At 46.7% G+C, this 24,175-nt stretch overlaps 1 protein-coding gene across 1 annotated transcript in view; it reads left to right on the top strand.

Annotated features, from left to right (window-relative positions):
* The window catches only part of RBM22 (RNA binding motif protein 22), a 94,467-nt gene extending 84,723 nt beyond the window's left edge, over positions 1–9,744 (top strand). The window contains exons 9-11 of the mRNA XM_078653604.1: positions 2,652–2,740; positions 7,404–7,535; positions 9,237–9,744. Coding sequence (XP_078509730.1) covers positions 2,652–2,740; positions 7,404–7,535; positions 9,237–9,367 — 352 coding nt within the window. The 3' untranslated portion in view covers positions 9,368–9,744. The remainder of the gene's footprint in view (positions 1–2,651; positions 2,741–7,403; positions 7,536–9,236) is intronic.
* The last annotated feature ends 14,431 nt before the right edge of the window (positions 9,745–24,175 follow it).

The raw sequence follows: 24,175 nt of genomic DNA, 5'->3' as shown, positions 1-24,175 counted from the left end.
GTGACGTTTTCTCGACCCAGAGTCCTGGGGAGACCGGGAGCTGGCCGTGGACCTTCCTCTCGACGTCGTGGTCAGTGCTACCGACCCAGACGGAGACTGTGGACGTTTGCTGGACTTCCTGCCCCTGGGGAGCCCCCAGAGGCCTCAGCATGGGCAGATGAAGCCCCTCCAAACCCACCTTGCGCCTTCAGCCTCCTTTCCTCGAGGCCCTGAAGTCTGATCTTCATCCTGTCCTTCAGGGTCCTGCCAGAGAAGCCTTTACAGATCTCACACTCCTCTGGAACATGAGAAGAGGGCAGGCAGAGGATACACACCTCATGAGGGTCTGACTTAGCCATCTTCCTGGAGCACTCCGGGCATTCGTCAAATAAAGAAGGCATATTTGACATCAAAGAGTGCAAAAACCAACACTCTAAGAGATTATTTTTGATTGCTCTGGGGTCCACGCACATGGGCGGGACTGTTCACTAGATTATGACTATAACAGAGATACCCCTACTACAGAACTGGAGTTACAGGACAGAAACTACTCCTTACTGGTAATGTTGGCTCTAGAGGAGAATTTTAGAGCCAAGAAGAAATTGGTACTGGAGAGTCCTACTGTTTTTCCAGAGAGTCTGATGAACAATAAGTTTCAGTCCTGAGTACTTTGACATCCACTTGTAAATTCAAGGATTAATATGACAAAATTATCAGAGACAAATTAATTCATATTCAAGTATTCTAAACAAATTCAGGCGAAACGTCTGTGTTCATGTACCTCTTTTAGGCAAAGCTGTGAGAGTGTAACATAGCAAGAGTGAGCCTAGGGGGTCTAGTCATAGTGGCGTAAATGTGATGGTTGGGAAAAAAGATACAAGATTATTGAGGTAGCAAGGTTAAACAGAAAGGACATGATGAAGATTCTAGTTTTTTTCTAATAGGGCAACTTGTTTTAGGTGGTGCAGCATCAGACACTTGGGGATATTTGGTGATTGTCCTTCAAAGAAGACTCTTTATATGTAGGAAGATCCGATATTTTGTTCAGGTATGTAAACACGACACCGTGTTATCAGTGAAGAAGTTCAAGTTTTGGCTCTGCATGAGAAGGAATGATCCGAAGTGAGCAGTGTAATAGAAGTCTTTATCCCTCCTAATTGCAGTGTCATGTTACTTAGCGAAGACGTTGCTACATGGGCTAATTGCTGTTCATAGAGGAGCACGAAGTTGAATGTTTTAACTTTAGATGCAGTTGATTTATCTCCTATAGGGTACTGTGGGGGTAGGTTCCCTTTATTGGCATATTTTATTGCGAGTATTCAGTATAAAGGACGAGAAGCAAATGGCGAAATAGAAGTGGTGCGATAGAAAATACTGAGTTGGAAAGAAAAAAGGTTTAGACTTTGTGCTTGACAATCACCATCCCGACCAGGTTCTTTGGATCTAGGAAAATTATTTAGGTTAGTGGAAGAACAAGTTTCTTGCAATGTGTAACAGAAGATTGGGATGTTCGAAGGGAATTGCTCATCCAGTAAATGTTAAAGAACTTATACATCCTACGTCCTGTTTGCTAGATGAGGAGCATTCCAATATCACTGAGGGGGTATGATGCAAGAGGAGGTAAGCAGATTGTGTGAGGCAGACATCGTAGAATCTATAGAATAATCAAAATTGGTGAGCCCATTGGTTTTAGCGAGGAAATTAAAGGGCAGAATTAGAATGTGCATATATCAAAAAACACAAATGAATTTGGATCAGTAGACACAGTCTGCCCACATGCATGAAAGAATAGCTACTTTGGGAGAGGCTGATGTGATCACGAGACTGGATCTGTGTAAGAAGCACCACTGAAAAACCCTCAGTTCGTCCTCCAGGCACTTGACATCATTTGTAAAACCTGAAGGGGATTTAAGCAGAGATTGATTGAGGGTGCAAGGCAGGTTAAATCTTTCAAAGTTACGTACTATTTTGATGAAGGAATCATTTTTGACTATGATAACATTTTGAGGAAGCTTGACAATTCTCAGTAAAGCAGGGTTGCCTGAGGGATTAGAGCAAGGCCAGCTATGAAAAGGAGGAGGTGGGAGGACAGGAGACAGCCCAGTGGATTGGTTTTAATTGTAAATTCGAGCTGATTTAAAATGCATATTCTGTTGCCCATGTTTCTTGCTTTCCCAGTAACCTGTCATTGTTGGGACTCATTGCCACTCAGAAAGGAAATATTGAATGAAATCAGGGAATCGGGTTCGAGATGAAAGCTTGAAAGCCACAAAGTAAAACAAGAGTTGAGTGCAGTTATTGTATTTATTTTAGCAACACCATTTCTGGCACTCCATCACGAGTTCTCTCACTCACACTCCTAAGGTCATAGTGACAGCTTGAACATTCCAGTCAGTCAAACAGTTTTTTAAACTAAAAAAAGGGAGGCATTATGGCAAGGAATTCCTGTGACTCTGATTTACAGATCTTAAATAGTATCCTACTTCAGTATGGATAGACCAGCTTTATAGATATTTCTTTCTAGTCTCAACTTCCCTTATTTGTCTCCTCTTCTACAACTGGGCAGTCTAGACAGCCAGAGTTGACTCCTGACACATCCAGGCTCCAGTTTATTCTGCAGTGCTATCTTAATTCTTTCTAATGAGTGGTTTTCTCTTGTCTCTTTTTTTCAGGTCGCAGGCCGCTAGAGGAAAGGAGAAAGAACGAGATGGCATAATTGATTCCGGGATAAGGCTGGAGCCTGTCCCAGGGCTCCCAGGAGGTGAGTGGTCGGTTTCTTGGTGAGGTCATAAGTGAGGGAGCAGCAACTTGTTCCATAATGAATGAAAAAGATTATTTATAAAGCGCATACAGACGCCTAAATGCTTCATGGTACTAGAACTGCTTGAGGACAGATCAATAACTTCTACAGAATAAATAAAACTTCAGAGCTTGTCTAAATGATTAAACATTTTTATGTACCAAGGATAAAAAAAAGAATTTTCTAAGTTGGAGGAAACATGTGGAAACTGCAGAAATAATTTATCTGAATCAAGGTAAGTTCCTTATTAAACAGAAATTGTAGGTACCAGAGTTCATGGATCCAGGAGAAGACCATGGGTCTGCCTTGTACTAGAACCTCGGCCTTTGACCCATAAAGTCTCAAATTGCAGTTCATGCAACTCAACATTGCTGAAAGGATTCCTGTTGGGTCCAGATTCTCCCATAAAGGTTTTGCAAATCTTAGAATAAACTGGTTATCATGCAAATACAAAATTATTCAGCTGTAAAAAATTCTAATAATGTTGGCTAGCTGTCGTAAATGTTAGAGACCTGCCGATGGAGAGGAGCCTTAAGGTACTCCACATGAAGATGTAACAACTTTACAAGAAAATAAAGTAACATCAGAGAGCTTTTTCTGTTTTGTAGAAAGGAGCTACTGCTATCTCTAGCTGTTCCATTTCACCCTACTTCCTCCAAACACTTGTTCCATATCAAGAGATCCACTACTAGGAAAGTGGCTGATAGATCAAGTAAGATGGATCAAGTCGAGATGCCACAATCTAGATTGGCGTTTAAATAATTGACTAGTGTTATTAAAGCAGCTTTTGTTCCCAGTCCTAAATTTAATTTGACTGTCGTCAAGGAGATGATATTCTTCCAGATATTCCACTAATAAAAGAAGCAACTTTTCTCCAATCTTGGAGACTGCCTGCAGTGGAGACCAGAGTCTGTAATTAGCCTAATCTATCAGGTTATTATTGAGTTTTTTCAAAAGTGTCAATTCTGCGTTTAAATAAAGAGTATAAAATGGTGAGGATTGCAGGAATAATAGCAGTGGAAATAGAATTAAATTTCTTCTTCAGGGAAATATCAGGGGATCTAGATTCTTGAGAAAGTAACCCAACTCACTACATTTAGCTCAGATAATGTAGGTAGTGAACTCACTATGACATTAATAGGTGACTTGGTAATTTAGGACAGCCTGGTTAATTATCATCTTATTTCCTCCAAATTGGTTGTAATACTTTCAGTGGTATCCCTGCTTTTGTTTTAGTGAAGTGTGAAGCTAACTTATCACAAAATAATTGTGTATTGGGTTGAAAGAAATTGTGCACTCGGTATTTGAGAGTTTTGAAACCACTTGAAATAACTTTTTTGGACAGTTGGCTGTTGATGTAACAGAATTACACAAATTGGAGGTTTTGGCATTGGCAAGTGAATGTTTATAAACTCTCAGGCGTGCTCAATAAGCCAAGCATGTCTGCACAATGTTTCCCTCCGCTTGTCTTACTTTTAGCCTCTCTTCCCATAATTCTGCTGAGAACCATGGATTATTAACCTTATGCCACCCAAAACTAGTAGTTGTTGTAGAGACGTTCAAACTTACTAGATAGACGGAGATACCAGTTGTTAAGTAAAGCTTCTTGACTCTTTGGTAGATGTTTTTCTGCCCATTGTTGCTTAAATAACCCATCAGCCTTTGTAATATCAAACTTGTTCTACGCACAAGTGGGCTTCATGTTATTTAAGTGGAATGGATAATACCCGATTTAAGCGAATAGGAATTGTGTAAGTAATTAGGAAGTGATTGGTCCGAACGAGGGACAAATATTTCTGCACAGTAAATAAATCGGGAGGAGAAAAAGGTATGTCCTGCACAACCAAAAGCCCTGAATCTGACATTGCTCCCATCAGTGTGTATGGTGACCTCCTTTCGGAACAGGATTTGCTTGATGAATCCAGCATGGCAGGTCCTGACAGTGATTGCTAGGTGTTTGGCAGTTGTGCCCCCCACCACTCAAATTCAGACGGATACTGGGGCAAGGCAGTTGTGACCTCCCCTGGGCTGATTGGTCAGCGAGAATGTGTCCTTTGCAGTTATTGCCTTTCCAACTGCGACCCACCTTCTTCCTACATCTGTGGTGGCAGCACTAGATTATGGTCCTCTGTTGTACGAACGGACAAGATGATTGTTCAATCTGTGTGGCCTTTTGGTGGCAGTTTTCAGGAGGGAGGCCTACTCATGGCACAGGTCACTTCGAATTACCACTCTCTTAAGTAGTCACTTTCTCTGGGCTTTACTCGTGCTGGGAATGGGCTGGGCTTCTCCTGGATAGTCTCTCCTGCAGAACAGGCAGACTCCTAAGCTGTAGGCAAACCCTCGGCTTCTTCAGGGGAACGTGAAGACTTCAGGTGATGCCGCTTCTCCTCTGGGAGACTGGCTGTCAGGCAGACACCAGCCCTGGTCACTATGTGGAGCTCGCTCTTCCTTGGTCATAATGAACTTGTAACTGTAACAAAGTTGTATTGTTTCTCTTTCAAATGTGGCCATGCTGCTCTTCACACAGCCTTTTTGTATAGCGATGCTTATCAGAGCATGTCACAACGGGGATGGCTTTAAGAAAGTGCAGCTAAAACATGGGCACAATGGATTGTGAGTTCTCTGTGCCTGCCTGCCATCATCCTTTCTGAAGCAGTAATCCGGTATAGACAATAGGCTAGGACTTTTCTAGAAACTTCCTCACGATGAACAACATCTCCTCACCCCTATCTTCAACAAAACACCAGTGCCCAGGAAGAACTACCAAGCAGCCCCTCGATAGCAAAGTCTGCATGGAAAGGTAGCTCAGTTTCCATTCTCCTCTTTTTAGTGTTTGCATCGTCCCCCTTCTACCACAGGAATGCAGGCAGTATACTTCCACTGCCTGGGAAAACTCTTATCTTCTGGCATGCCAAACCAGGGGCTTCCAGAAGGGATCCTGCGCATGGGGCATTCTCCCGATGCCACCTGTAAAAGTGACACAATGTTGACAAGTGTAAGACTCTATGACTCGGGTCAACACTTCAGTTTAGATTTTGCCTTTCGCTTACTCATACCCAAGACTTACTGTATGTACCATTACATTTCCAATAGAGCGTGGGCAATATGGATAGGTTATGTATCTACCACATTTGCTGTCTCTGTGTACTAGATTTAGGCTTGATGCCCTTCCTCTTGGGGAGTTCGTTTTGAAATAGAAATGCTTTAACAGGGCTTTAGGTCTGCAATAATGAACTGACCGAGACAGCTGAGCAATTTCTTTTCTTCTCTGTTATGCAGGAGTTCAAGGAAGCATGGGTTGGTTAGTCTACTGTGGGTAATGATAGAAACATAATAACTGATGCATTTCAATTTTGCTACTCAACAGCTAAAGAAATTATGACATGCAGTGGTTATATATTTTTGCCATCTTAACACACCCACCTGAGATTAGCGATGTAGCTATCCAGACTATTAGCGCTCTCATAATATAATAATAAGAAGCAGTGCTAATGCTCTACAATAAATGGTTACATCAAAGTGAGGTCCACAGTTTGAAAGGAAACTGTTTATGGATCTATGCTTTGCACGTAACTTGGCTCTCGCCCAAGCACTTTTCATTTTCATTGTGATCTGCTGGATTCCTGTTGTGTGCTGAATAAATGGAATTGGGTGTGGCAGACAAGGCACTATAATCAAGGTTGCAGTTTTATATTGTTTTGTCAGTTTAGTAAGAATTAGCAACAGTTTTATTCAGTAAAGCAGTACACTGTTATCGAATTATGTTTAGTTCACTCTAACTTCTACATACCTTACTGTGCTGCTTTTCAAGATGTCCTTCTTAAATTGACGTTTCTGTGCATTTTCTTTTATATCAGAAGCAGCTTATTCATATAAAAATATGGTCCAAGGTTTCCAGTATGGATTGCCCCCATTGGTTTTAAGTAAAGTACTTTGCACTATTTTACTGTTCCACAAGTTATGTGCTTTTATTTACTATAGTTGTGATGGAAGGTTCTAGGTCTTACATTGTACTTATTTGCCCACAAGCAGTCTTTGTTCATTGGGTTATGTTATGGAACTCTGGTTTAGTTTGCGACCCCCGAGGAAGAGGGAATAGTCAGTCATAATAATCGTTCCTGTGTTAGGTCTTATCCCAAGTAATTTGTGAAGGGCTGATTAGAAGGGGGTTGTGTAAGTGGTTAATGCTGTCCATCTAGCATGGAATGCACTAATTGTAGCTATAGTTCATTTTGCAAATCTGTCCTGATTTTGCTAACTGATTACATGTATTCTGCTTTTCCACACATATGATTTGTTTCTTATTCATTATAAGCCGTTCTTGGACTCTAGTCTTAATCGTTTTGCACTGTATTGTGGGTGGCCCATGATTTTAATGTACACTAGGTACTCTTTAGAACCTTTGGGTCTCCATTTAATAATTATCATGAGCTCCTATCCTTTGATTTGTCTCATCTGAGTGGGATGAATGGTGACAAATGTTTAGCCACTTTAGGGGGGTTCGAAGGTGGGGGGGTGTAACGAGAAAGTGGGGATCCCTTCTTCTGCTCTGTTAGTAAAGTGCATGGAGTCTGATGTTTATTTGTTGCTTATAGATTTCTGATATTCTTCTCTCCCACAGTGCTTCCTCCTCCTCCAGCTGCAGTGCAAGAAGAAGAAGCTTCCTCCAACTTTTTCAACCTCCCTCCCAGTGCCCCTGCTGTTGTCAACATTGCCTTGCCTCCACCTCCCGGCATTGGGCCCCCTCCTCCTGGTTGGTCTATTTTCTACATCTGTTTTAGTCATCACAAGTGCAGACATGGAGTAGAAGGCCTAGCACGGCCATAATTTAACATACTGTGTATAATCATACAATTCACCGATTGGACACAAATAACAATTTGCAGAGCTAGACACATCATAAATGTTTCTTGCTGTACTGCACATAAAGAGGTTATTTACCTGCTACTAATTTTCCAGTGCAGATTTCCAGTTGAATTGCATGCTTCACATCTTCAGTCTGTGTCTCCCCTAGTGTGACAATAAAATGCTAAATATATATATAACAAGTATTTGTGTATGCATACATTAGCCATTTTCTTTGGTGGTGCAGTGCACTGGACTCCCTGAATTGCATGGTTACGGTGTTTCCTTTGCTTCCTTGTCGATCTTTGTTGTGTTTGGTGTTGTGATCTGCTAATTCCTTAGACCGTGCCCATTGCATGCTGTGAATTTTAAGCATTGGCTTCAATTCTAGGAGTACCGTAAGTTGTCATGTTAAATTGGGGAGTAGTTGCGTAACAATAACATTTAGAAATTACCTGCTAGATAGTAGCAAAGACATGAGGGTGATCTGTTCAATACACAAGTTGAATATTTTCATTACATTGTGGCCGTGCACCATTGAGTCAATGCCAGTTGATGGATCCAGAATGGTAGTATTGAAGAGGCATCATTAATGGGGATTACAGTTAATAAAGTCAGAAATGTTACTGGGGATTGATAGCAAAAGCACAGACTTTGTTTAATGTTGAATGCATAACTTAATGGTGGTGAGATACAGGGAGATCCTCTTAGTAGCACTTTGTAGTCCAATGCAAAGAGACATCTGTTGAATGGTGCGTATACGGTAGCTCAGACCTTTTTTGAATCTGAAGAAAACTGCCCCTGTTTTGAAAGGACTAACTTAAGAAGAGGCTTTAATGGCAGAAGAATTCTGGGTTTGATGATTTGGAGATAAAGCGGTCTGAGAAGGCACAAGAAAGGTTTGTGGTGCAGTAGATACAGGTGATCTGTGCTCTTGAAGTTCGAGATACAGTGGCATACAATGAAAGACGGAATAGTGGCGGCAGTTGATAAGTTTTGCAAGATTTGAATAATGGTTTGGATTTTTCAACAGAAGTAGGTAGCAAATAGAAAACAAATGTATTGTCTGCTAGTGATGACTTAGTGCCAGTTTTACTAAGTTTAGAAGAGAATTATGTAATAGATGCATTAGTTTAGAACAGAATGCTGTAATAGATACTTTGTACCAGACTAAGTTATTCAGTACATTTGTAGTAGAGAAACACACCGTTTTACAGGTACCTCTAACCCTTATTGACCCTTTGTCATCATATTCCAAAGTGCCTGCTAAAACACAAATAACCTGGCTTCACACAAAACAGTCACACCATGATTGGACAGATGGTTTGCAAGGTCCTGAGTAATGGGTGGTGTTGAGGTAGAGAGCAGTCAAATTGATTTGGACAGGTGTTAAGGGATTAGAATGTAGGCAGCAAGCGAATCCATAGATTTCTTCATTTGCCAAGCCATTTGGGTGTTGAGATTACAGATGGTGGACATTTGTGTGATTGGGTTGGGAAGCTTAGGGATATAGCTGTGCAGATGGTGTATCCACTTAACGGCAAAGTAAAAGTTACTAAAAAGTAGGCTGGTATGTGGAATTTAATGACTGTTGCCTTGTTTCTTGCAGGCTTTGGTCCGCATATGTTCCACCGCATGGGACCACCACCTCCCTTCATGAGAGCACCTGGTCCGATTCACTACCCCTCCCAAGACCCCCAGCGCATGGGTGCCAATGCTGGCAAGAACACCAGTGCCTAGCATAACCTCACGAGGAATGGATTTGTGTGTCTCCTTCATGGAACAGATCTCATGTAGTCTGCTGGAAGCAGACGTTGGACTTGTTGGTCACAGCATGAAATCATGCAGGCCATCTCTACCAGCAGTATAGGACTATTTCTGTTACTTGGCCTTGGTGAGGCTAATATTGCCAGCATCTTTGACAGTGGCTCTGAATATTTAATACCAGCTAGATACAGTTCATTGATGCTTGCTAGCTTGTTGCTTGCCACCCGTATTTAAGGCCAGGCCACAGGCGTGAAAAATACTGAAAACTGTGAGTTGGTTACTTTTTTAATGTAAACATTGCAGAATGACAGCATTTACGAAATCCTGTGATTAAACTCATTTTTCAGGAATTTCGATAGTTGCCGACACTTAATACAATGAAGTGTAGACGTTGTGACTCAGTATGCTTTGGCATTGTTACAACTCTTTCATCCTTGACAAACACAGGTTACCTTCTCATTCCCAATGATAATTTCTTTTTTTATAAATATGTGAAGTTTATTTGGTGTACTCAAATTAGCCTCTGGGGGGTGCGTTTGGTTTTCCTGTATTGCTCTGCGCTCAATTCTGCTACATCCACAAGCTGCTGCTGCGAAATGGTAGGTCCATAGCAGCACTAAAGGTATCCCTTCTTTTAGCAGACCCTTCCTGGGTCCTCTTGAACATGTTTGATTTGTGAACCAAGCCCCAAGAAATATGATGTGTATGTATTGAGTCTTTTTTAAATGGCAAAAGAGAATATTGGTATTGGTTTTATGTGAAATTTTATCTTGACTAAGTAGCTTCTGCCATAACCTTTTATTATTCCTCTGCCAGCGCTTCCATTTAAAAAAGAAATTGTTTCCACTTTTCCTTATGGACCGGCTGATATGCCCTTATTTCAATTCAACTGTCCCTCTCCAAAGATTACATTGCCCTATATGACCACTCCTTTCAGGGTGCCCATCCTTAGCGTCTAGGTAATGGGTCGATAAGTTAATATCTTCTTGAAGTGCATTCCTTGTTTTTTCCAGGAAGGGCATAGGAGTTGTGCTTGACCCCCTGGACTTTCAGCCCCTCACAATTTACTTTGCCCCCAAATGCTGTTCAGTAGACTAAATGCATTACCTTTACAGAATCACTGATTTACACGCTCTTGCTTCGTTCTCTCACACCAAGGAATTCTGCCATTGTATCTTGTGGGTGTACATACGAACAACCTAATTGTGTTGCCTGAACATTCCTTTGGTTGCTCTTTGGCCACTCCTAGGTAGTCTTGTGACCATTTGAAATGTATAAAGTGGTTTGTATGTTTGTAGCATGTGTTGCTGTACATATTCCTGCCATGCATGACTCCTGGGGAATATCACCGCAAAACTACCTCCCAAGCTCACAGAGCTGTTTCCTTAGAAGAGGAAGCTGATTTTCGAGTAAGAGCAGGCTTTGAAGCCTCCCACCACCTCTCAATCATAAGAGACACAAGGACAGGGGCACCAGCACCCTCCCACATGTACTTCATCCACCAGTACCTCCATCACCACTTCCATATTCCCACAGGGCTCCCCATACCCTGCTCATTGGGTATGCAGCCCACAGACCATTAAGCGTTCTATCCAATAATCACCAATAACCTGTGGAAGGCCAACTTCCATAAGGTGAATATGCATGTCCTCCACGAGGAAGACGACTTCGTAGTGGAGACATTGTCCAGGTTCGAGAGGATAATATAGTTCCTCCTAATGCAGAAAGGTATGTATAAATCAGTTATAGACACCTTCAAGTAACCAGTCAAGACCAGGGTAGTAACGCCCTGGTTGGAGAAAGAATAAATGACCCCCCTCCCCCCCCCAACAACCCTCCCTACATCAGCGGTCGGATTCCTCCCGATTCCCTTGCCATACATACCGCCCACAAGCACGTTCAAGCTCTGGCCATGTGCAATGCAACCCTGGCCTACAAGGAGAGCAATAAACTGGATGCTGCTGGGAAGAGGGTTACGGTAGGAGCCACAATCCACTGGAAGTTGGCTACCTCTGTAGGCATCCTCTCCTGATATGACCGGGCGCAATGGGATGAGATGCAGGAGTTAGTGAAGCATTTTCCTGAAGTATTCAGGAAGTGGCAAGCAGTTACTGGCAGAAGGAAAGGCTGGTTCCAGTGTCGCTTTCTCCTGCGCCTTAGATACTGTAGACACCACTTCTCGAGCGGTCAACACCAGCGTCGTCCAGCGCCATGCATGGCTCTACATTACAAGCTTTAAGCCCGATGTCCAAAAGCATTTGCTCACCCTGCCCTTCGAAGACATGTCTTCAGTCCGGGAGTTGACTAGATGATAGAAAAGCTTAACGTGGACACTGACAAAAAGCCCTTCACGACATGGGTGCCCTTTAGACTTCAACCTCCCGGGGCTTCCTTCAGAGACATATGGTGGTGGATCCAAGACCACTTCCTACCAGAGGCAACTACAGTCCTATCATAAGCAGACACAGAGGTTATACCAGGGGTGCCTACAGGGGCAACAACAAAAGGGGCAGTGAAAAGGGAGGGTCTGGCAAAGGAGTCTCCACCTCAAAACATTGATTTCCCCTGCAGTCACACACCTGTCAGAGGCTGTAGGAATTTCTTCCTCTGCAGGAAATCACACCAGACATGTGGGTTTTATCAGTGGTTCTCAACCCCCCCTACATTCCATCCTGCAATCATGCCCTCAGCAGAGAGCATTTTAACCTTCTAGAGTAGGTCCAAGCTCACTTTCAAAAAGGAGCCATAGAACCAGTCCACGTCCCCCACACCCCACTCAATCATCAATGCAAAGGCGTTTACTTCATCTACTTCCTCATCCCCAAGAAGTACAGCTCCCCTAGGCCCATCCTGAGCATCGGACCCCTCAGAAGGTACATTCTGTCTGAACACTTCAACTTGGTAACGCTACACAATGTCATCCCTCTTCTGCAACAAGGCAACAGCATGGTGCCATTCGACTTCGAAGATTCCTACTTCCATGCCCCCATTCACCCCACACACCAATGCTCCCCATAATTCGTAATAAGTGGCCATCATTATCAGTGCTGCCATTTAGCATCACCACTGTCCCAAGGGTGTTCACCAAACCTCACAGTAGTCGCTGCCCATCTATGGAGGGGCGGCATCCATTTCTTCCTTTAGACGATTAGCTGATTAAGAGTGCAGTCAAGCGCCAGCACCTAGCACATACCCAGGTTACCATTGCACTCCTTCACATATTGTTGTTTACCATAAATGCCACTAAGTCCCACCTACACACCTCCACAGATCTAGCCCTTCCTGGAGGCCTTATTCTATTGTCACAGGCATAGCCTAACCCACCCTGCAAAGATTCTTGGCTTTTCAGCAGCTTGTGTCTCTTTTTCAGCCGAATTGTCGCTTCACAGTAAGGACATTCATACACCTGCTTAGTAGGATGGCCTCATGCATTGGCACAGCACCGCATGCCCGGCTTTATATGCGGCTGCTCCAATAGTGCATTTCAGCTCAGTGGTCACAAACGAGAGGTCAAATGGAGGATCTAGAAATGGTAAAGGCCAGTACACTTCGCTTTTTGCAGTGATGTAACAGCCTCAGTCTGTTGCAGGGCAGGCCTTTTTTAGATCCCATTTTTATAGTCCGTGGTTACCACAAACTCCCCTCAAGCCGGCTGGAGCGCATCTCGGCAATGCCACTTTCTAAGGACTCTGGGCCTCTCATAACCTAAAGTACCACATGAACTATCTAGAGTTTCTAGCCATACGTCTTGTCCTCAAAGCCTTCCTTCCCATCACTCAGGGCAAAGTAGTCCTCATCAGGACAGACAGCATGACTATGTAGTACCTGCAGAAACAGGACAGCACTCACTCTGCTTCACTCCCTCCTGGCACAGAACACTTGGTATTGGGTGCCCTGCCACCACATCCATCTGATGGCTGAGTATTTTCCTGGGATGAACAACAAACTTGTGCACCTGCTCAGCAGGTTGCATTGACAAGTCCCACGAGTGGGAACTCCACCCATAAGTCCTCCTCCATTTTTTGGCACTGGGGTACTGCTCAAATAGACCTATTTGACACCCCTGAAAGAGCACAAACTTCGCCTTCAGGTAAAGACACCCACAGTATTACAATACGGATGAATTGGCCAAGGAGCTTTGCTTATGCTTTTCTACCTCTCTCACTCCTTCCTTTCTTGGTTCAGAAGATGCGGCATACATCTCAGACTGTCATCCTCATAGCTCCCACCCACGGCCAATTGACAATCCATTCCCATGAGAAGCTCCCGTACAGGCTGGACCTTCTTAACAGGAGCTAAGCCAGATCGGGCACCCCAACCTTATGCAGCTCAATATAGTGATTTGGCACCTCGGGTCCTAAAGATGGGATACCTGCTTATTCCACAGGAATGCAAGGACATCTTACGAGAGCTAGCCTACCACATGAGCCAGCTGCGCCACATAGTTGAAGAGATGTATCTGGTAGTGCATCTCCAAACACCTGGACTGCCTTAAACTTTCAGTTCAGGATACCATATGCTACTTGCTTCATCTGCAGGACTGGCCTATGTTTCAGTACGTCTACTTTTAGTAGTCTTAGCTTCATACATGCAAAATAGGGAGCATTATTCTGTTTTTCATACCCATTGTTAAAGCATTCATGGAACTCCTCAAAAGGGGCATTCCTCCCAGGGTGCCCCCTGCTTCAGCATTGAATCTTAACATAGTCCTCACCAGACTCGTGGAACCTCCCTTTGAGCCCTTACTCTCTTGCCCACTCCCGTACCTTCCCTAGAAAGTAGTCTTTCTTGTGGCCATAACCTATTTTAGGCATATTAGTGAGATAAAGGCCCTCGTGCTCCAAAGAACCCTTAATTCAAGTTCATTAGGATCAGTTAGTACTCAGAACTAACCCTAAAGTTCATCCCAAGGGCTGGTCCCCTTTTCATCTCAGAAAAACCATAGAGCTCCCAGCTATCTTCATTAATCAAACTGGACAACAGAGAGAACCCCACACTTTAGATGTCAAACATGCTCATATCCTTGACCAGACTAAGCCCTTTTGCAAAGCGGATCAATTGGTTATAGACTTTGCTAAACTTCATAAGGGCTAATGTATAGCCAAAGCTGTTATTGCCAGATGGATAGTCGAGCTGTTATCACAAAGCTAGAAGAACCCTCACTGTCACACCCAGGGCAGACTCTACACGAAAGAAGATATCAGCTGTGTATTTCTTGGGAAATATTCCCCTTGCGGACATACGTAAAGCTTCTGCTTGTTCAACCCAACACGCCTTAACTAAGCATTATTGTGTGGATATCTTAGCCACCTTGAAATATCTATTTGTAGATTATAGTGCTGTTGGTTCACATGCGCCCACCCTCCTCCCCGGAAGTGCATGGCTCCGATTTACAGATCTCTTCCTTTATTAACTAGCTTCCTTTGCAATCCTCATTTGCACCATACTGTGTTTATTCATCCCTCATTCTACTTTCTCCCGCTGTTAAAAAAAATAATCTAACATGGTGTTCTGAGCCCATATTCGTTGACAACTAAGGGAGGTGTCCTCGTATACCTTGTGACTCAAAAGACTTCTTTGAAGAAAGGTAACTAACAAATGTCTAAGCCCAACACTAGATGGCAGGAGTATGCAAAGCATGTGAATGTACAGCACTCCAAACTATGAACATATGCTTATAGGGTAAATAACCTTTTCCACAATGCCCATTCCTATTGTCTTTTCGTCTGTTACTTATGAGTGGACTCCTCAGGCCTATAACAAAGGCTGGTGCTATAATGCTCATGTTTATGGCTTTTCCCCGTTGCAACTCCAGTATGGTCTCACTGAGAAAATACTATATCTGAAAGAAACAGGTTAGTATTAGATTTCTTACTTTAGAATATCCCCAGGCGTCAGACTGGATCTGGATTTTTTTTTTGTAGCAGTACCCCTGCGTGTCGGTAGGCGTCGTCTGCGGCCCCGCGTCCGTCGCGGCGTCCTTGGCGCCGGGATGACGTCGTCGGAGTACTTAGACGTCGCCCTCGCGCGCTGACGTTAGTTCTTCTTTTTTCCGCTCCAGCCAGCGCAGGTCCAGAGAAAGTGGTACCCTTTAGTCACTTTTTGACTAAGCTTTTTCGATCCTTTTTGGATCCATTTCGAGTCTACGACTCCATCTGTGCCGGTAGGGATGCCTGGGTTCAAGCCCTGTGCCGACTGCAACCGACTGATGTCGGTTACCGACCCCCACCGCTGGTGCCTACATTGCCTGGGGCCCGACCACGATGACAAGTCATGCCCCGACTGCCGGGCCTTGACGTCGAAGGCTAGGCGGGGTCGGCCCCGTGCCGCTCGAGGTCCCGGTCCCGAAGGAGGTCGAGGGGCCGGTCGCGGGGCCGGAGTCATCACAGCTCGGTGAGTCGACACCACTCGTCGGGCTCCAAGTCCTCAGGTAAGGGGGGGGGAGGACCCCGTCATATGAGGACTGGACACAGTAACTAGGGGAAGCCAGTGGCTTGGATACCTCCCCAGACAATGGTTTTGTCTCCCCTCCTACCATGGCAGTGTGGTGCTGATGAGGGCAGCCAAGGCCTTGGCTCTTGAGCTCCCCGTCGCAACCGTGAGGTCCAACATCCTCACAGAGGTCCTTAAACCGCAGGTAAGCTCCCCAGAGCCTCTCCTGCCGTTTAATGAGGCTCTCACAGACGTCCTGTTGGGCACTTGGTCCAGGCCCACTACAGGTCCTCCTGTAGATAGGAACGTCGCTAGGCGCCACCGCCCAGCTCCGGGCGACCCTAGTTTCTTGTCCACCCACCCCACCCCGAGAGTCTGGTTATCCAGGCCTCTACCTCCCAATCCGCATTCCCGACGACACCACCACATCGGGAATCCAAGAGGTATGAACAGTTCGGTTAGAACATGTTCTCTTCCCTTGGTTTGGGGTTGCGGTCAGTCAACACTGCGTGCCTCTTGGGCCGTTACACCCACTCTATGTGGGATGCGGTTGCGGCCGTGCTGCTTGAGTGCCCGGAGGGAGCCCGGGCGAAACCTTCTCAAGCACTTGCGGAGGGAAGGGACGCAGCGTGGTACTCTATCAGATGTGGACTGGATACCACAGACTCGCTAGGAAGAGCGATTTCCACGTCTGTGGCGGTTCGCCGCCACGCCTGGCTGAGGTCGGCTAACTTTTCGGCCGATGTCCAAAACACCCTTATGGACATGACGTTCGAAGGCAGCCACCTCTTCGGTGGCAAGGCAGATCATGCGCTGGAACGCTTTAAGGACTCCAGGGCTGCGGCCAAGTCCTTGGGCCTGTTGGCCCTGCGCCAGCAATCTTCTGCCCAGCACTCCTTTCGTGGCCACGGAAGGGGTGCTCCCACACGTCCTGTCAGCCACGGGCCGCAGACTAACATTCAGCACGGTGGCGGACGTGGTTACCGTTGCGGCGGTAACGGGGGACAACGGCGCTGCCAGTACAAATCCACCCCCGCAGCATCCGCCTCAAAGCCTTGCTAGTCTGAAATTTCAGGCCCATTTGACACCAATGGGGGGCAGGGTTCGCCATCACCCCCTCCACTGGCGCTCCATCACATTGGACAGGTGGGTGCTGCAAATCGTCCAAAAGGGCTTCTCCCTCCCCTTCGAGGTGACCCCTCCAACCATGCCACCGCAGTACCACTGCGTGTCGGGGGATCACTTGCAACTTCTGCAAGAGGGAGTTACGACCCTCTTGGCCAAGGGGGCCATCGAGCGCGTTCCTGGACCAGAAGTAGGGTGTGGTTGTTACTCCCACTACTTTCTGGTTCCCAAGAAGGGCAAAGGGGGCCTACGCCCTATCTTGGACCTCTGGAACGTCAAGGGCTTCTTATGGAAGGAGAAGTTAAAGATGCTGACTTTGGCTCAGGTCTTAGCTGCCCTAGACCCAGGAGACTGGATGGTAGCGTTGGACTTGCAGGTCGCCTATTTCCACATCCCCGTCCTGCCGGCCCACCGGCAATACCTGCGGTTCACGGTAGGCCACGAGCACTTTCAGTTTACCGTGCTTCCCTTCGGCCTAACCAGCGCCCGACGGGTGTTCACAAAAGTGATGGCGGTGGTTGCAGCTCATCTGTCCAGGTTAGGGGTTGCAGTCTTCCCCTACCGAGACGACTGGTTGTTGAAGGCGGGCTCGCCCCAGACTGTCGTCAGCCACCTCCAGACTACGGCCGACCTCCTGCACCTGCTGGGGTTCTCCATCAATGTGCCGAAGTCGCACCTGTGTCCCTCTTAGAAGCTCCTCTTCATCGGAGTGGTTCTAGACTCGGCGCAGTTTCGGGTTTATCCTCCCGAACAGCGTGTTCAGGATATTCAGGCTCTGATTCTGATCTTTCAGCCTTCATCCCGAGTCTCGGTCAGGTTGGCGCTGCGGCTTCTGGGGCTGATGGCCTCCTGCATCCTTCTGGTGCATCACGCCAGGTGGCGGATGCGGGCTCTGCAGTGGGACCTGAAGTTTCAGTGGGCTCAGCATCAGGGCAACTTGTCCGACCATGTCTTGATCTCGGAGGGCACTGCAAGGCAGTTGCAGTGGTGGCTCACGGACTGCGATTGGGTCAGCGGCAGATCCCTCTCCCTACCGGAGCACATAGTTGTGACGGACGCGTCCCTCCAGGGCTCGGGGGGGCCACATGGGAGAGGCGGTGATCGGAGGCCTCAGGTCTCTGGCGGAGTCCCGGCTCCACATCTACCTTCTGGAGCTGCGGGCGATCCGGCTTGCAGTGAAGATATTCCTCCCGTCTGTCCGGGGGAGTGTAGTGCAGGTGTTCACAGACAACACCACCGCCATGTGGTTCTGCAACAAAAAATAAATAAAAATGTAAATGCCAGCATTTGTAAAGCGCACAGCTACCTCCAACGGAAGTGTCCCGGCGCTGTCCGTATACCGCTTAGGAACCCTTCCTGGCTTTTCCCTGTGAAATGTACACTCCTGGGCACCCCCAAGGTGAAGCCAGGCATTCCAGCGCTGTTGGGGTGGGGTGGGGTCGTTGACCCTTTGCCAGGAGGCTCTGCGCCTCTGGCAGTGGCTGGAACATCAGGGCGTGACCCTGGTGGTTCAACACCTGGCAGGTTCCCTGAACGCCAGGGCGGACGAACTCTGCGTCGGTGCATGATGGATCACGAATGGCGTCTGAACTCGGACATGGCGCAAGGCCTCTTTCAGCAGTGGGGAGAGCCTTGGTTAGATCTATTCGCCACAGAAGAGAATGCGCAATGTCCTCAGTTTTGCGCGTTGGAATTTCCAAGGCGGCACTCGCTCGGAGACACTTTTCGTCGCGAGTGGAGTTGCGGTCTGTTGTACGCCTTTCCGCCTATACCACTTCTGCCCAGGGTGCTGAAGAAGATCAGGCGCGACCGGGCCCAAGTCATCCTTGTGGCTCCGGACTGGGCACGAAGATACTGGTATCCCGAGCTACTCAGCATGTCAGTCGATCCCCCCGATTCGTCTGCCTCTTCAGGAGGACCTTCTGTCGCAGCAGCAGGGTTCGGTCCTCCACCCGAACCTGTCCAGTCTCCACTTATATGCGTGGAGATTGAGCGGCGGCAGTTGAGGCCATTTGACTTGCTTCCTGAAGTCTTTAATGTGATTCTGGCAGCCAGGCGTCCCTCCACAAAATCGGTATACGCCTGCAGGTGGAACAAATTTGTGGCATGGTGCACAGCAAAGGCTGTGGATCCCCTTTCTGCCCCTCTTTCAGAGGTTCTCCTCTTTCTTCTTTCTCTTGCCCAGCAGGGCTCTGCTCTGGGCACCCTAAAGGGCTACCTCTCTGCCATTTCCGCCTTCTTAAGGCTCCCTGATCAGCCCTCTTTGTTCAAGTCCCCGGTTGTAAATAGGTTTTTGAAGGGCATCACTCATATGTTTCCTCCTGTTCCTTTCGTGATGCCTCAGTGGGACTTGAACCTTGTTCTGACTTATCTGATGTGTGCTCCCTTCGAGCCACTTCATAACTGTCCTCTTCATCTCCTTACTCTTAAGACTGCATTCCTGGTTGCCATCACCTCTGCCAGGAGAGTGAGTGAGCTCCAGGCTCTTTCTTCTCAACATCCCTTCCTTTCTGTCCATCCAGACAAAGTTGTGCTGCGGACGGAACCCTCTTTCCTGCCCAAGGTAGTCACAGCCTTCCACATCGGGCAGTCCATCACCTTGCCCACCTTCTTTCTGCCTCCGCATCCCTCGAAAGAGGAAGAGAGGCTCCACCGTCTGGACCCAAAACGTGCGCTCTCATATTATCTGGATCGCACACGCCAGTTCCGGGTGGATGACCAACTCTTTGTTGGTTACGTTGGCGCTAAGAAGGGACGGGCAGTGCACAAACAGGCCATTTCTCGATGGGTTGTCTTGTGCATCAAGGCTTGTTACTCTCTGGCTAAAAAGGAGCCCCCTGTGGGGCTACGTGCCCATTCCACTCGGGCCACAGCGGCTACTACTGCCCTGGGTCGGGGAGTCCCCTTGCAGGACATGTCAGGCAGCTACGTGGGCCTCGCTGCACACGTTCGCAAGACACTACTGTCTGGACAGCCAAGTCCGGAGCGATGGCTTTTTCAGCCGTTCCGTTCTCCAGGACTTTCTGGTGTGATCATTGGTTCTCCGACCCACCACCGGGGTTGTTATTGCTGGGATATCTATTCTAAGGTAAGGAATCTAATACTAACCTGTTTCTTTCAGATGCACAAGTTACTTACCTTCGGTAACAATATATCTGTAAGAAACAGTAGTTAGTATTAGATTCCTTACCGCCCCACCCATCCTCCCCGTTCTGTGAACCGATATCTAGGGTTAAGGTCATCCCCTTTCAGGGCCCTAGTTTTTATGGCACCAGTGTTGGTTTTTATCATGGCTCTGCGTTTCTGGCACTGAAAAGCTGTGTATAAGAACTGACGTCAGCGCGCGAGTGCGGCGTCTAAGTACTCAGACGTCATCCCGACAACGACGACTGACGCGGGGCCGCAGACGACGCCTACCGACGTGCAGGGGTACTGCTACGCAAAATTTTCCGGATCCAGTCTGACGCCTTGGGATATTTTAAGGTAAGGAATCTAATACTAACTACTGTTTCTTACAGATATATCGTTACCGAAGGTAAGTAACTTGTGCAACTGGCTGTATAATTTCCATTCTTATGGGTTGCTCCTCTGTAGCGTCTGGATGGACTGTCAAACCTTTTACTATGTCTGGTTGCGTAAGAAATATTCTTAAAGATTTTCAACCAACTATTACACCTTAGTTGACTCCTCTGAGCAGAGACTGGCTGGTAGTATAGTGGCCACACCAGAGATTGCTGTCTGCCACTCCTTGATGGACTCCTCAAATAATATAGAATGGGTGGCTGTATCATGCCTATATCTTCTGGGTTTCTCACTCCCACAATTTGCTAAACTGCTTAGATAAATACATTGATTGATCATATAATGGTTATCCAGTATTAGGGTATCTTTCATAGATTCACATGCCTGAATCGTTCCCCGTCGTCGAGGCGGGAGTCCCACGGTAAATAATATATATAATAGCAGTGCCTAAAATTTCTTGTAGTAGGCTGGAAAAGCCCAAAGGCCTAACTAGGCCTCAAAACTTAGCAGCCTATCTACATCATTATGTAAAAAGACCTGAAATAGTAGCCTCAGCCAATCAGCTGTCCTCACCCTCTAGAACCTTCCCAGCCCAGGCAGTTCTCCTCAGATTTTCACCGCACTTCGTGTGTAAGGGAGTCTCCCTGAGTGCCTACTCAGTTTTTTGATCTTCAAACCTTAAAATGTTGGAAAAGAAGGCTCTTTTCAAACCTTGTGGGACCTGCTTCAAGAAGAGAGTCCATGTAGATGACAAGCACTCGGACTGTATATATTGCCTGCACCCTTCACATGTGGTGAAGGACTGTCGAATTTGCCGTACCTTCCCTCAGAAAACCATCAGGGATAGGGAGGCAAGGGTTCTTTTGTGGTTGAAGTCTTCATCCACAGATGATGAGGACAAAGCCTCTACTTCTAGCAAGAGAGCTAGATCCACAGAGAATGCTTCTCCTGAGAGACAGAAAAAGTTAAAAACCTCTCAGAAAGCTTCAGAACCCTCTAAGAGTGCACCGGCTTCTTCAACTGTGAGTACAACCCAGGCTAAGACTATCTCTCTGGTGTCTGTACCTACTACTACTTGGACTTCTACCTCCTCTTCTACTTCTATGGTTACCACTTCAGCTATTACGTCACCTTTGATGTCTGTACCACCATTGCTGTCTAAATCCAAGTTACCGTCGTCGAAATCCTTCTCAACGAAGGCCCCGTCGACTAAATCTACTGCTCCGTCGACGACCACAAGGCCGTCGTCGACGAAACCATTGACGCCAAAGGATTCGTCGTCGAAGCCACCATCGACGGCCTCGTCGTCCACGAAGACATCATCGACGGTCTCGTCGACGAAGAACTCGTCGACGAACACTCCGTCGAACCCGTCGACGAAGGCCTCGTCGACGAAGACACCATCGACGGTCCCGACGGCGAAGGCCTCGTCGGCGAAGACACCATCGACGGTCCAGACGACGAAGGACTCGTCGACGAAGATACCATCGACGGTCCCGACGACGAGGGACCCGTCGACGACATCATCGACGGTTCCGACGACGAAGGTCTCGTCGACGAAGACATTATCGACGGTCCCGACTACGAAGGACTCGTCGACGACGATACCATTGACAGCCTCGTCGACGGCAAGATCTTTTACATTGACAGGACCGTCGACGGAGAATCAGTTTACCGGGTCTTCTGCTCATCGAATGCATGGTTCCCCTCCAGCAAAGATACAATTCACTCATTTTCAAATGAAAACGTATAAAAGGCAGGATTATTCCCATATTTCTCCACTTTTGCCATCGCACATTTTGGAGATATACATGCAAGAAGAGTCGGATGAAGGGGAAGAGGATGATGGTCCCTTTGGGATTGCCCGTCACCCTTCTCAATTAAATATTAAATATCAGGAGGATGATGAAGAGGAAGTTCAAGAACAATATATGCATGACGTTTATTCAACACCATATCAGTCCCCTCATACTAGACCTCCTCGGTCTGAGGACACGACACATTTACCAACTTCCTTAATACAGGATTTGCAGGCTATGTTGGCAGATTATCGCCAGAGATTTCCATCCAATGAAGGTGCGCCTGCTGGGTCACCTGTTCCAGTTACTGTGCCAAGACCTCCGTCGCCAAGAGCTCCATTGTCGCCACAACAACATACTGCTCCACTTCCTCAAGTTGTAGACAGTTCTTCCAATGATGGTGAAGACAGCAGGGAAGAGGGAGAGTTACCGGATAACACTCCGGTGGATCCTTGGGAGGATTATATCATCCCTACGCCTTCTCCACCTCCTCCCCGTCCTTCAGACTCTCCACCTGAAGATATTGGAGGTTTCCACAGTATTATGCAGAGAGCTGCTAATCGATTTGAGTTAGTTGTCACAGTTGAGCAGTCGGACTGCTTTTTACATGACTTTAAAGAAGGACATCGGAGAGTGGTCAGGGCCATACCTATTATTGGTTATATATGGAAGGAAGGCCTCAACATAATGAAAACTCCAGCTTCCATTCCGGCAGTCTTGCCAAGGATAGACAAAAAGTATCGGGCACCATCTGATACTCCTGCTTGTTTAATCGGTCATCCTCGACCGGATTCGGTCATTTCTCAGGCTGCGCAGCAGATGTCCAAAAATCCTTCTGCTCCCATTTCAACGCCACCTGACAAAGAGGGAAGAAGGCTTGATGCAATTGGAAAGAAGTTTTCAGCAAATGCAGCAGCATCCATTAAGGCTGCTAATTCATTAGCTATCCTGGCTCGTTATGATAGACAAATGTGGTCTGAGCTCACGGAATATCTTGAATTGATCCCGGAGGATCAACAGATGGAGGTGCGCAGAATTGTGCAAGAAGGCGAAAGGGCGGCATCAGAAATTATTGATTGCGCCCTGGACATTTCTAATACCAACTTTAGACAATTGGCTGGAGCAATTGTGCTTAGATGTCAAGGTTGGCTCAAGGCAACCACTTTCAGACCTGAGGTCCAAACCAAAATCTTGGACATGTCATTCGATGGTGAGTCATTGTTGCACATTGATGACGCTTTATTGGCTATTAAAACTGATACCGATACAGCTAAACAAGAGGGGGTCCTTTAGAGGAGCAAGAGGCCGTGGTTACTCATCAAGAGGCAATTATTCCAACCAACAAAATCGACAGTATCAATCCAACTACAACAAGCCCTATTACCAATATTCTTACAGGCAGCCTGCCTCTGGTTCTTTCTCTCGGCAAGGAGGGAAACGACGCTCAGGCAATCAAGGGCGAGATTCTAACAAGCGCCAATGAGCTTTGCCGGATGTCAGCCACTCACCTTTCCCTTCCCGTGGGCGCCAAGATTTCCGCCTTTTACCACCAATGGCGGAAGATAACTTCAGATCAGTGGGTCCTGGATTTGGTCAGCAAGGGACACACTTTGGAGTTTTTGCAGAAGCCTCCAACAACGCCGCCCAGGGGTCCCCCTCCCCCTCGTCTGCGCTTACTCTTCAAAGAAGCCTTAAAGATGCAACGCAAGAATGCGATAGAACGAGTCCCTCCTTCTCAAAAAGGGATGGGGTTTTATTCTCGCTTCTTCCTCGTGGAGAAAAATTCGGAAGAGTGGCATCCGATATTGGATCTGCGCAAACTAAACAAATATCTAAAGAAACAGAGTTTCCGCATGGTGACGTTGAAGGACATTCTGAATTGTCTCAACGAAGGGGACTTTCT

Source organism: Lissotriton helveticus, chromosome 7, assembly GCF_964261635.1.
Source record: "Lissotriton helveticus chromosome 7, aLisHel1.1, whole genome shotgun sequence".
Taxonomy (NCBI): domain Eukaryota; kingdom Metazoa; phylum Chordata; class Amphibia; order Caudata; family Salamandridae; genus Lissotriton; species Lissotriton helveticus.
Note: the sequence above shows the minus strand (reverse complement) of the source record. Positions and strands in the feature narration are given on the sequence as shown.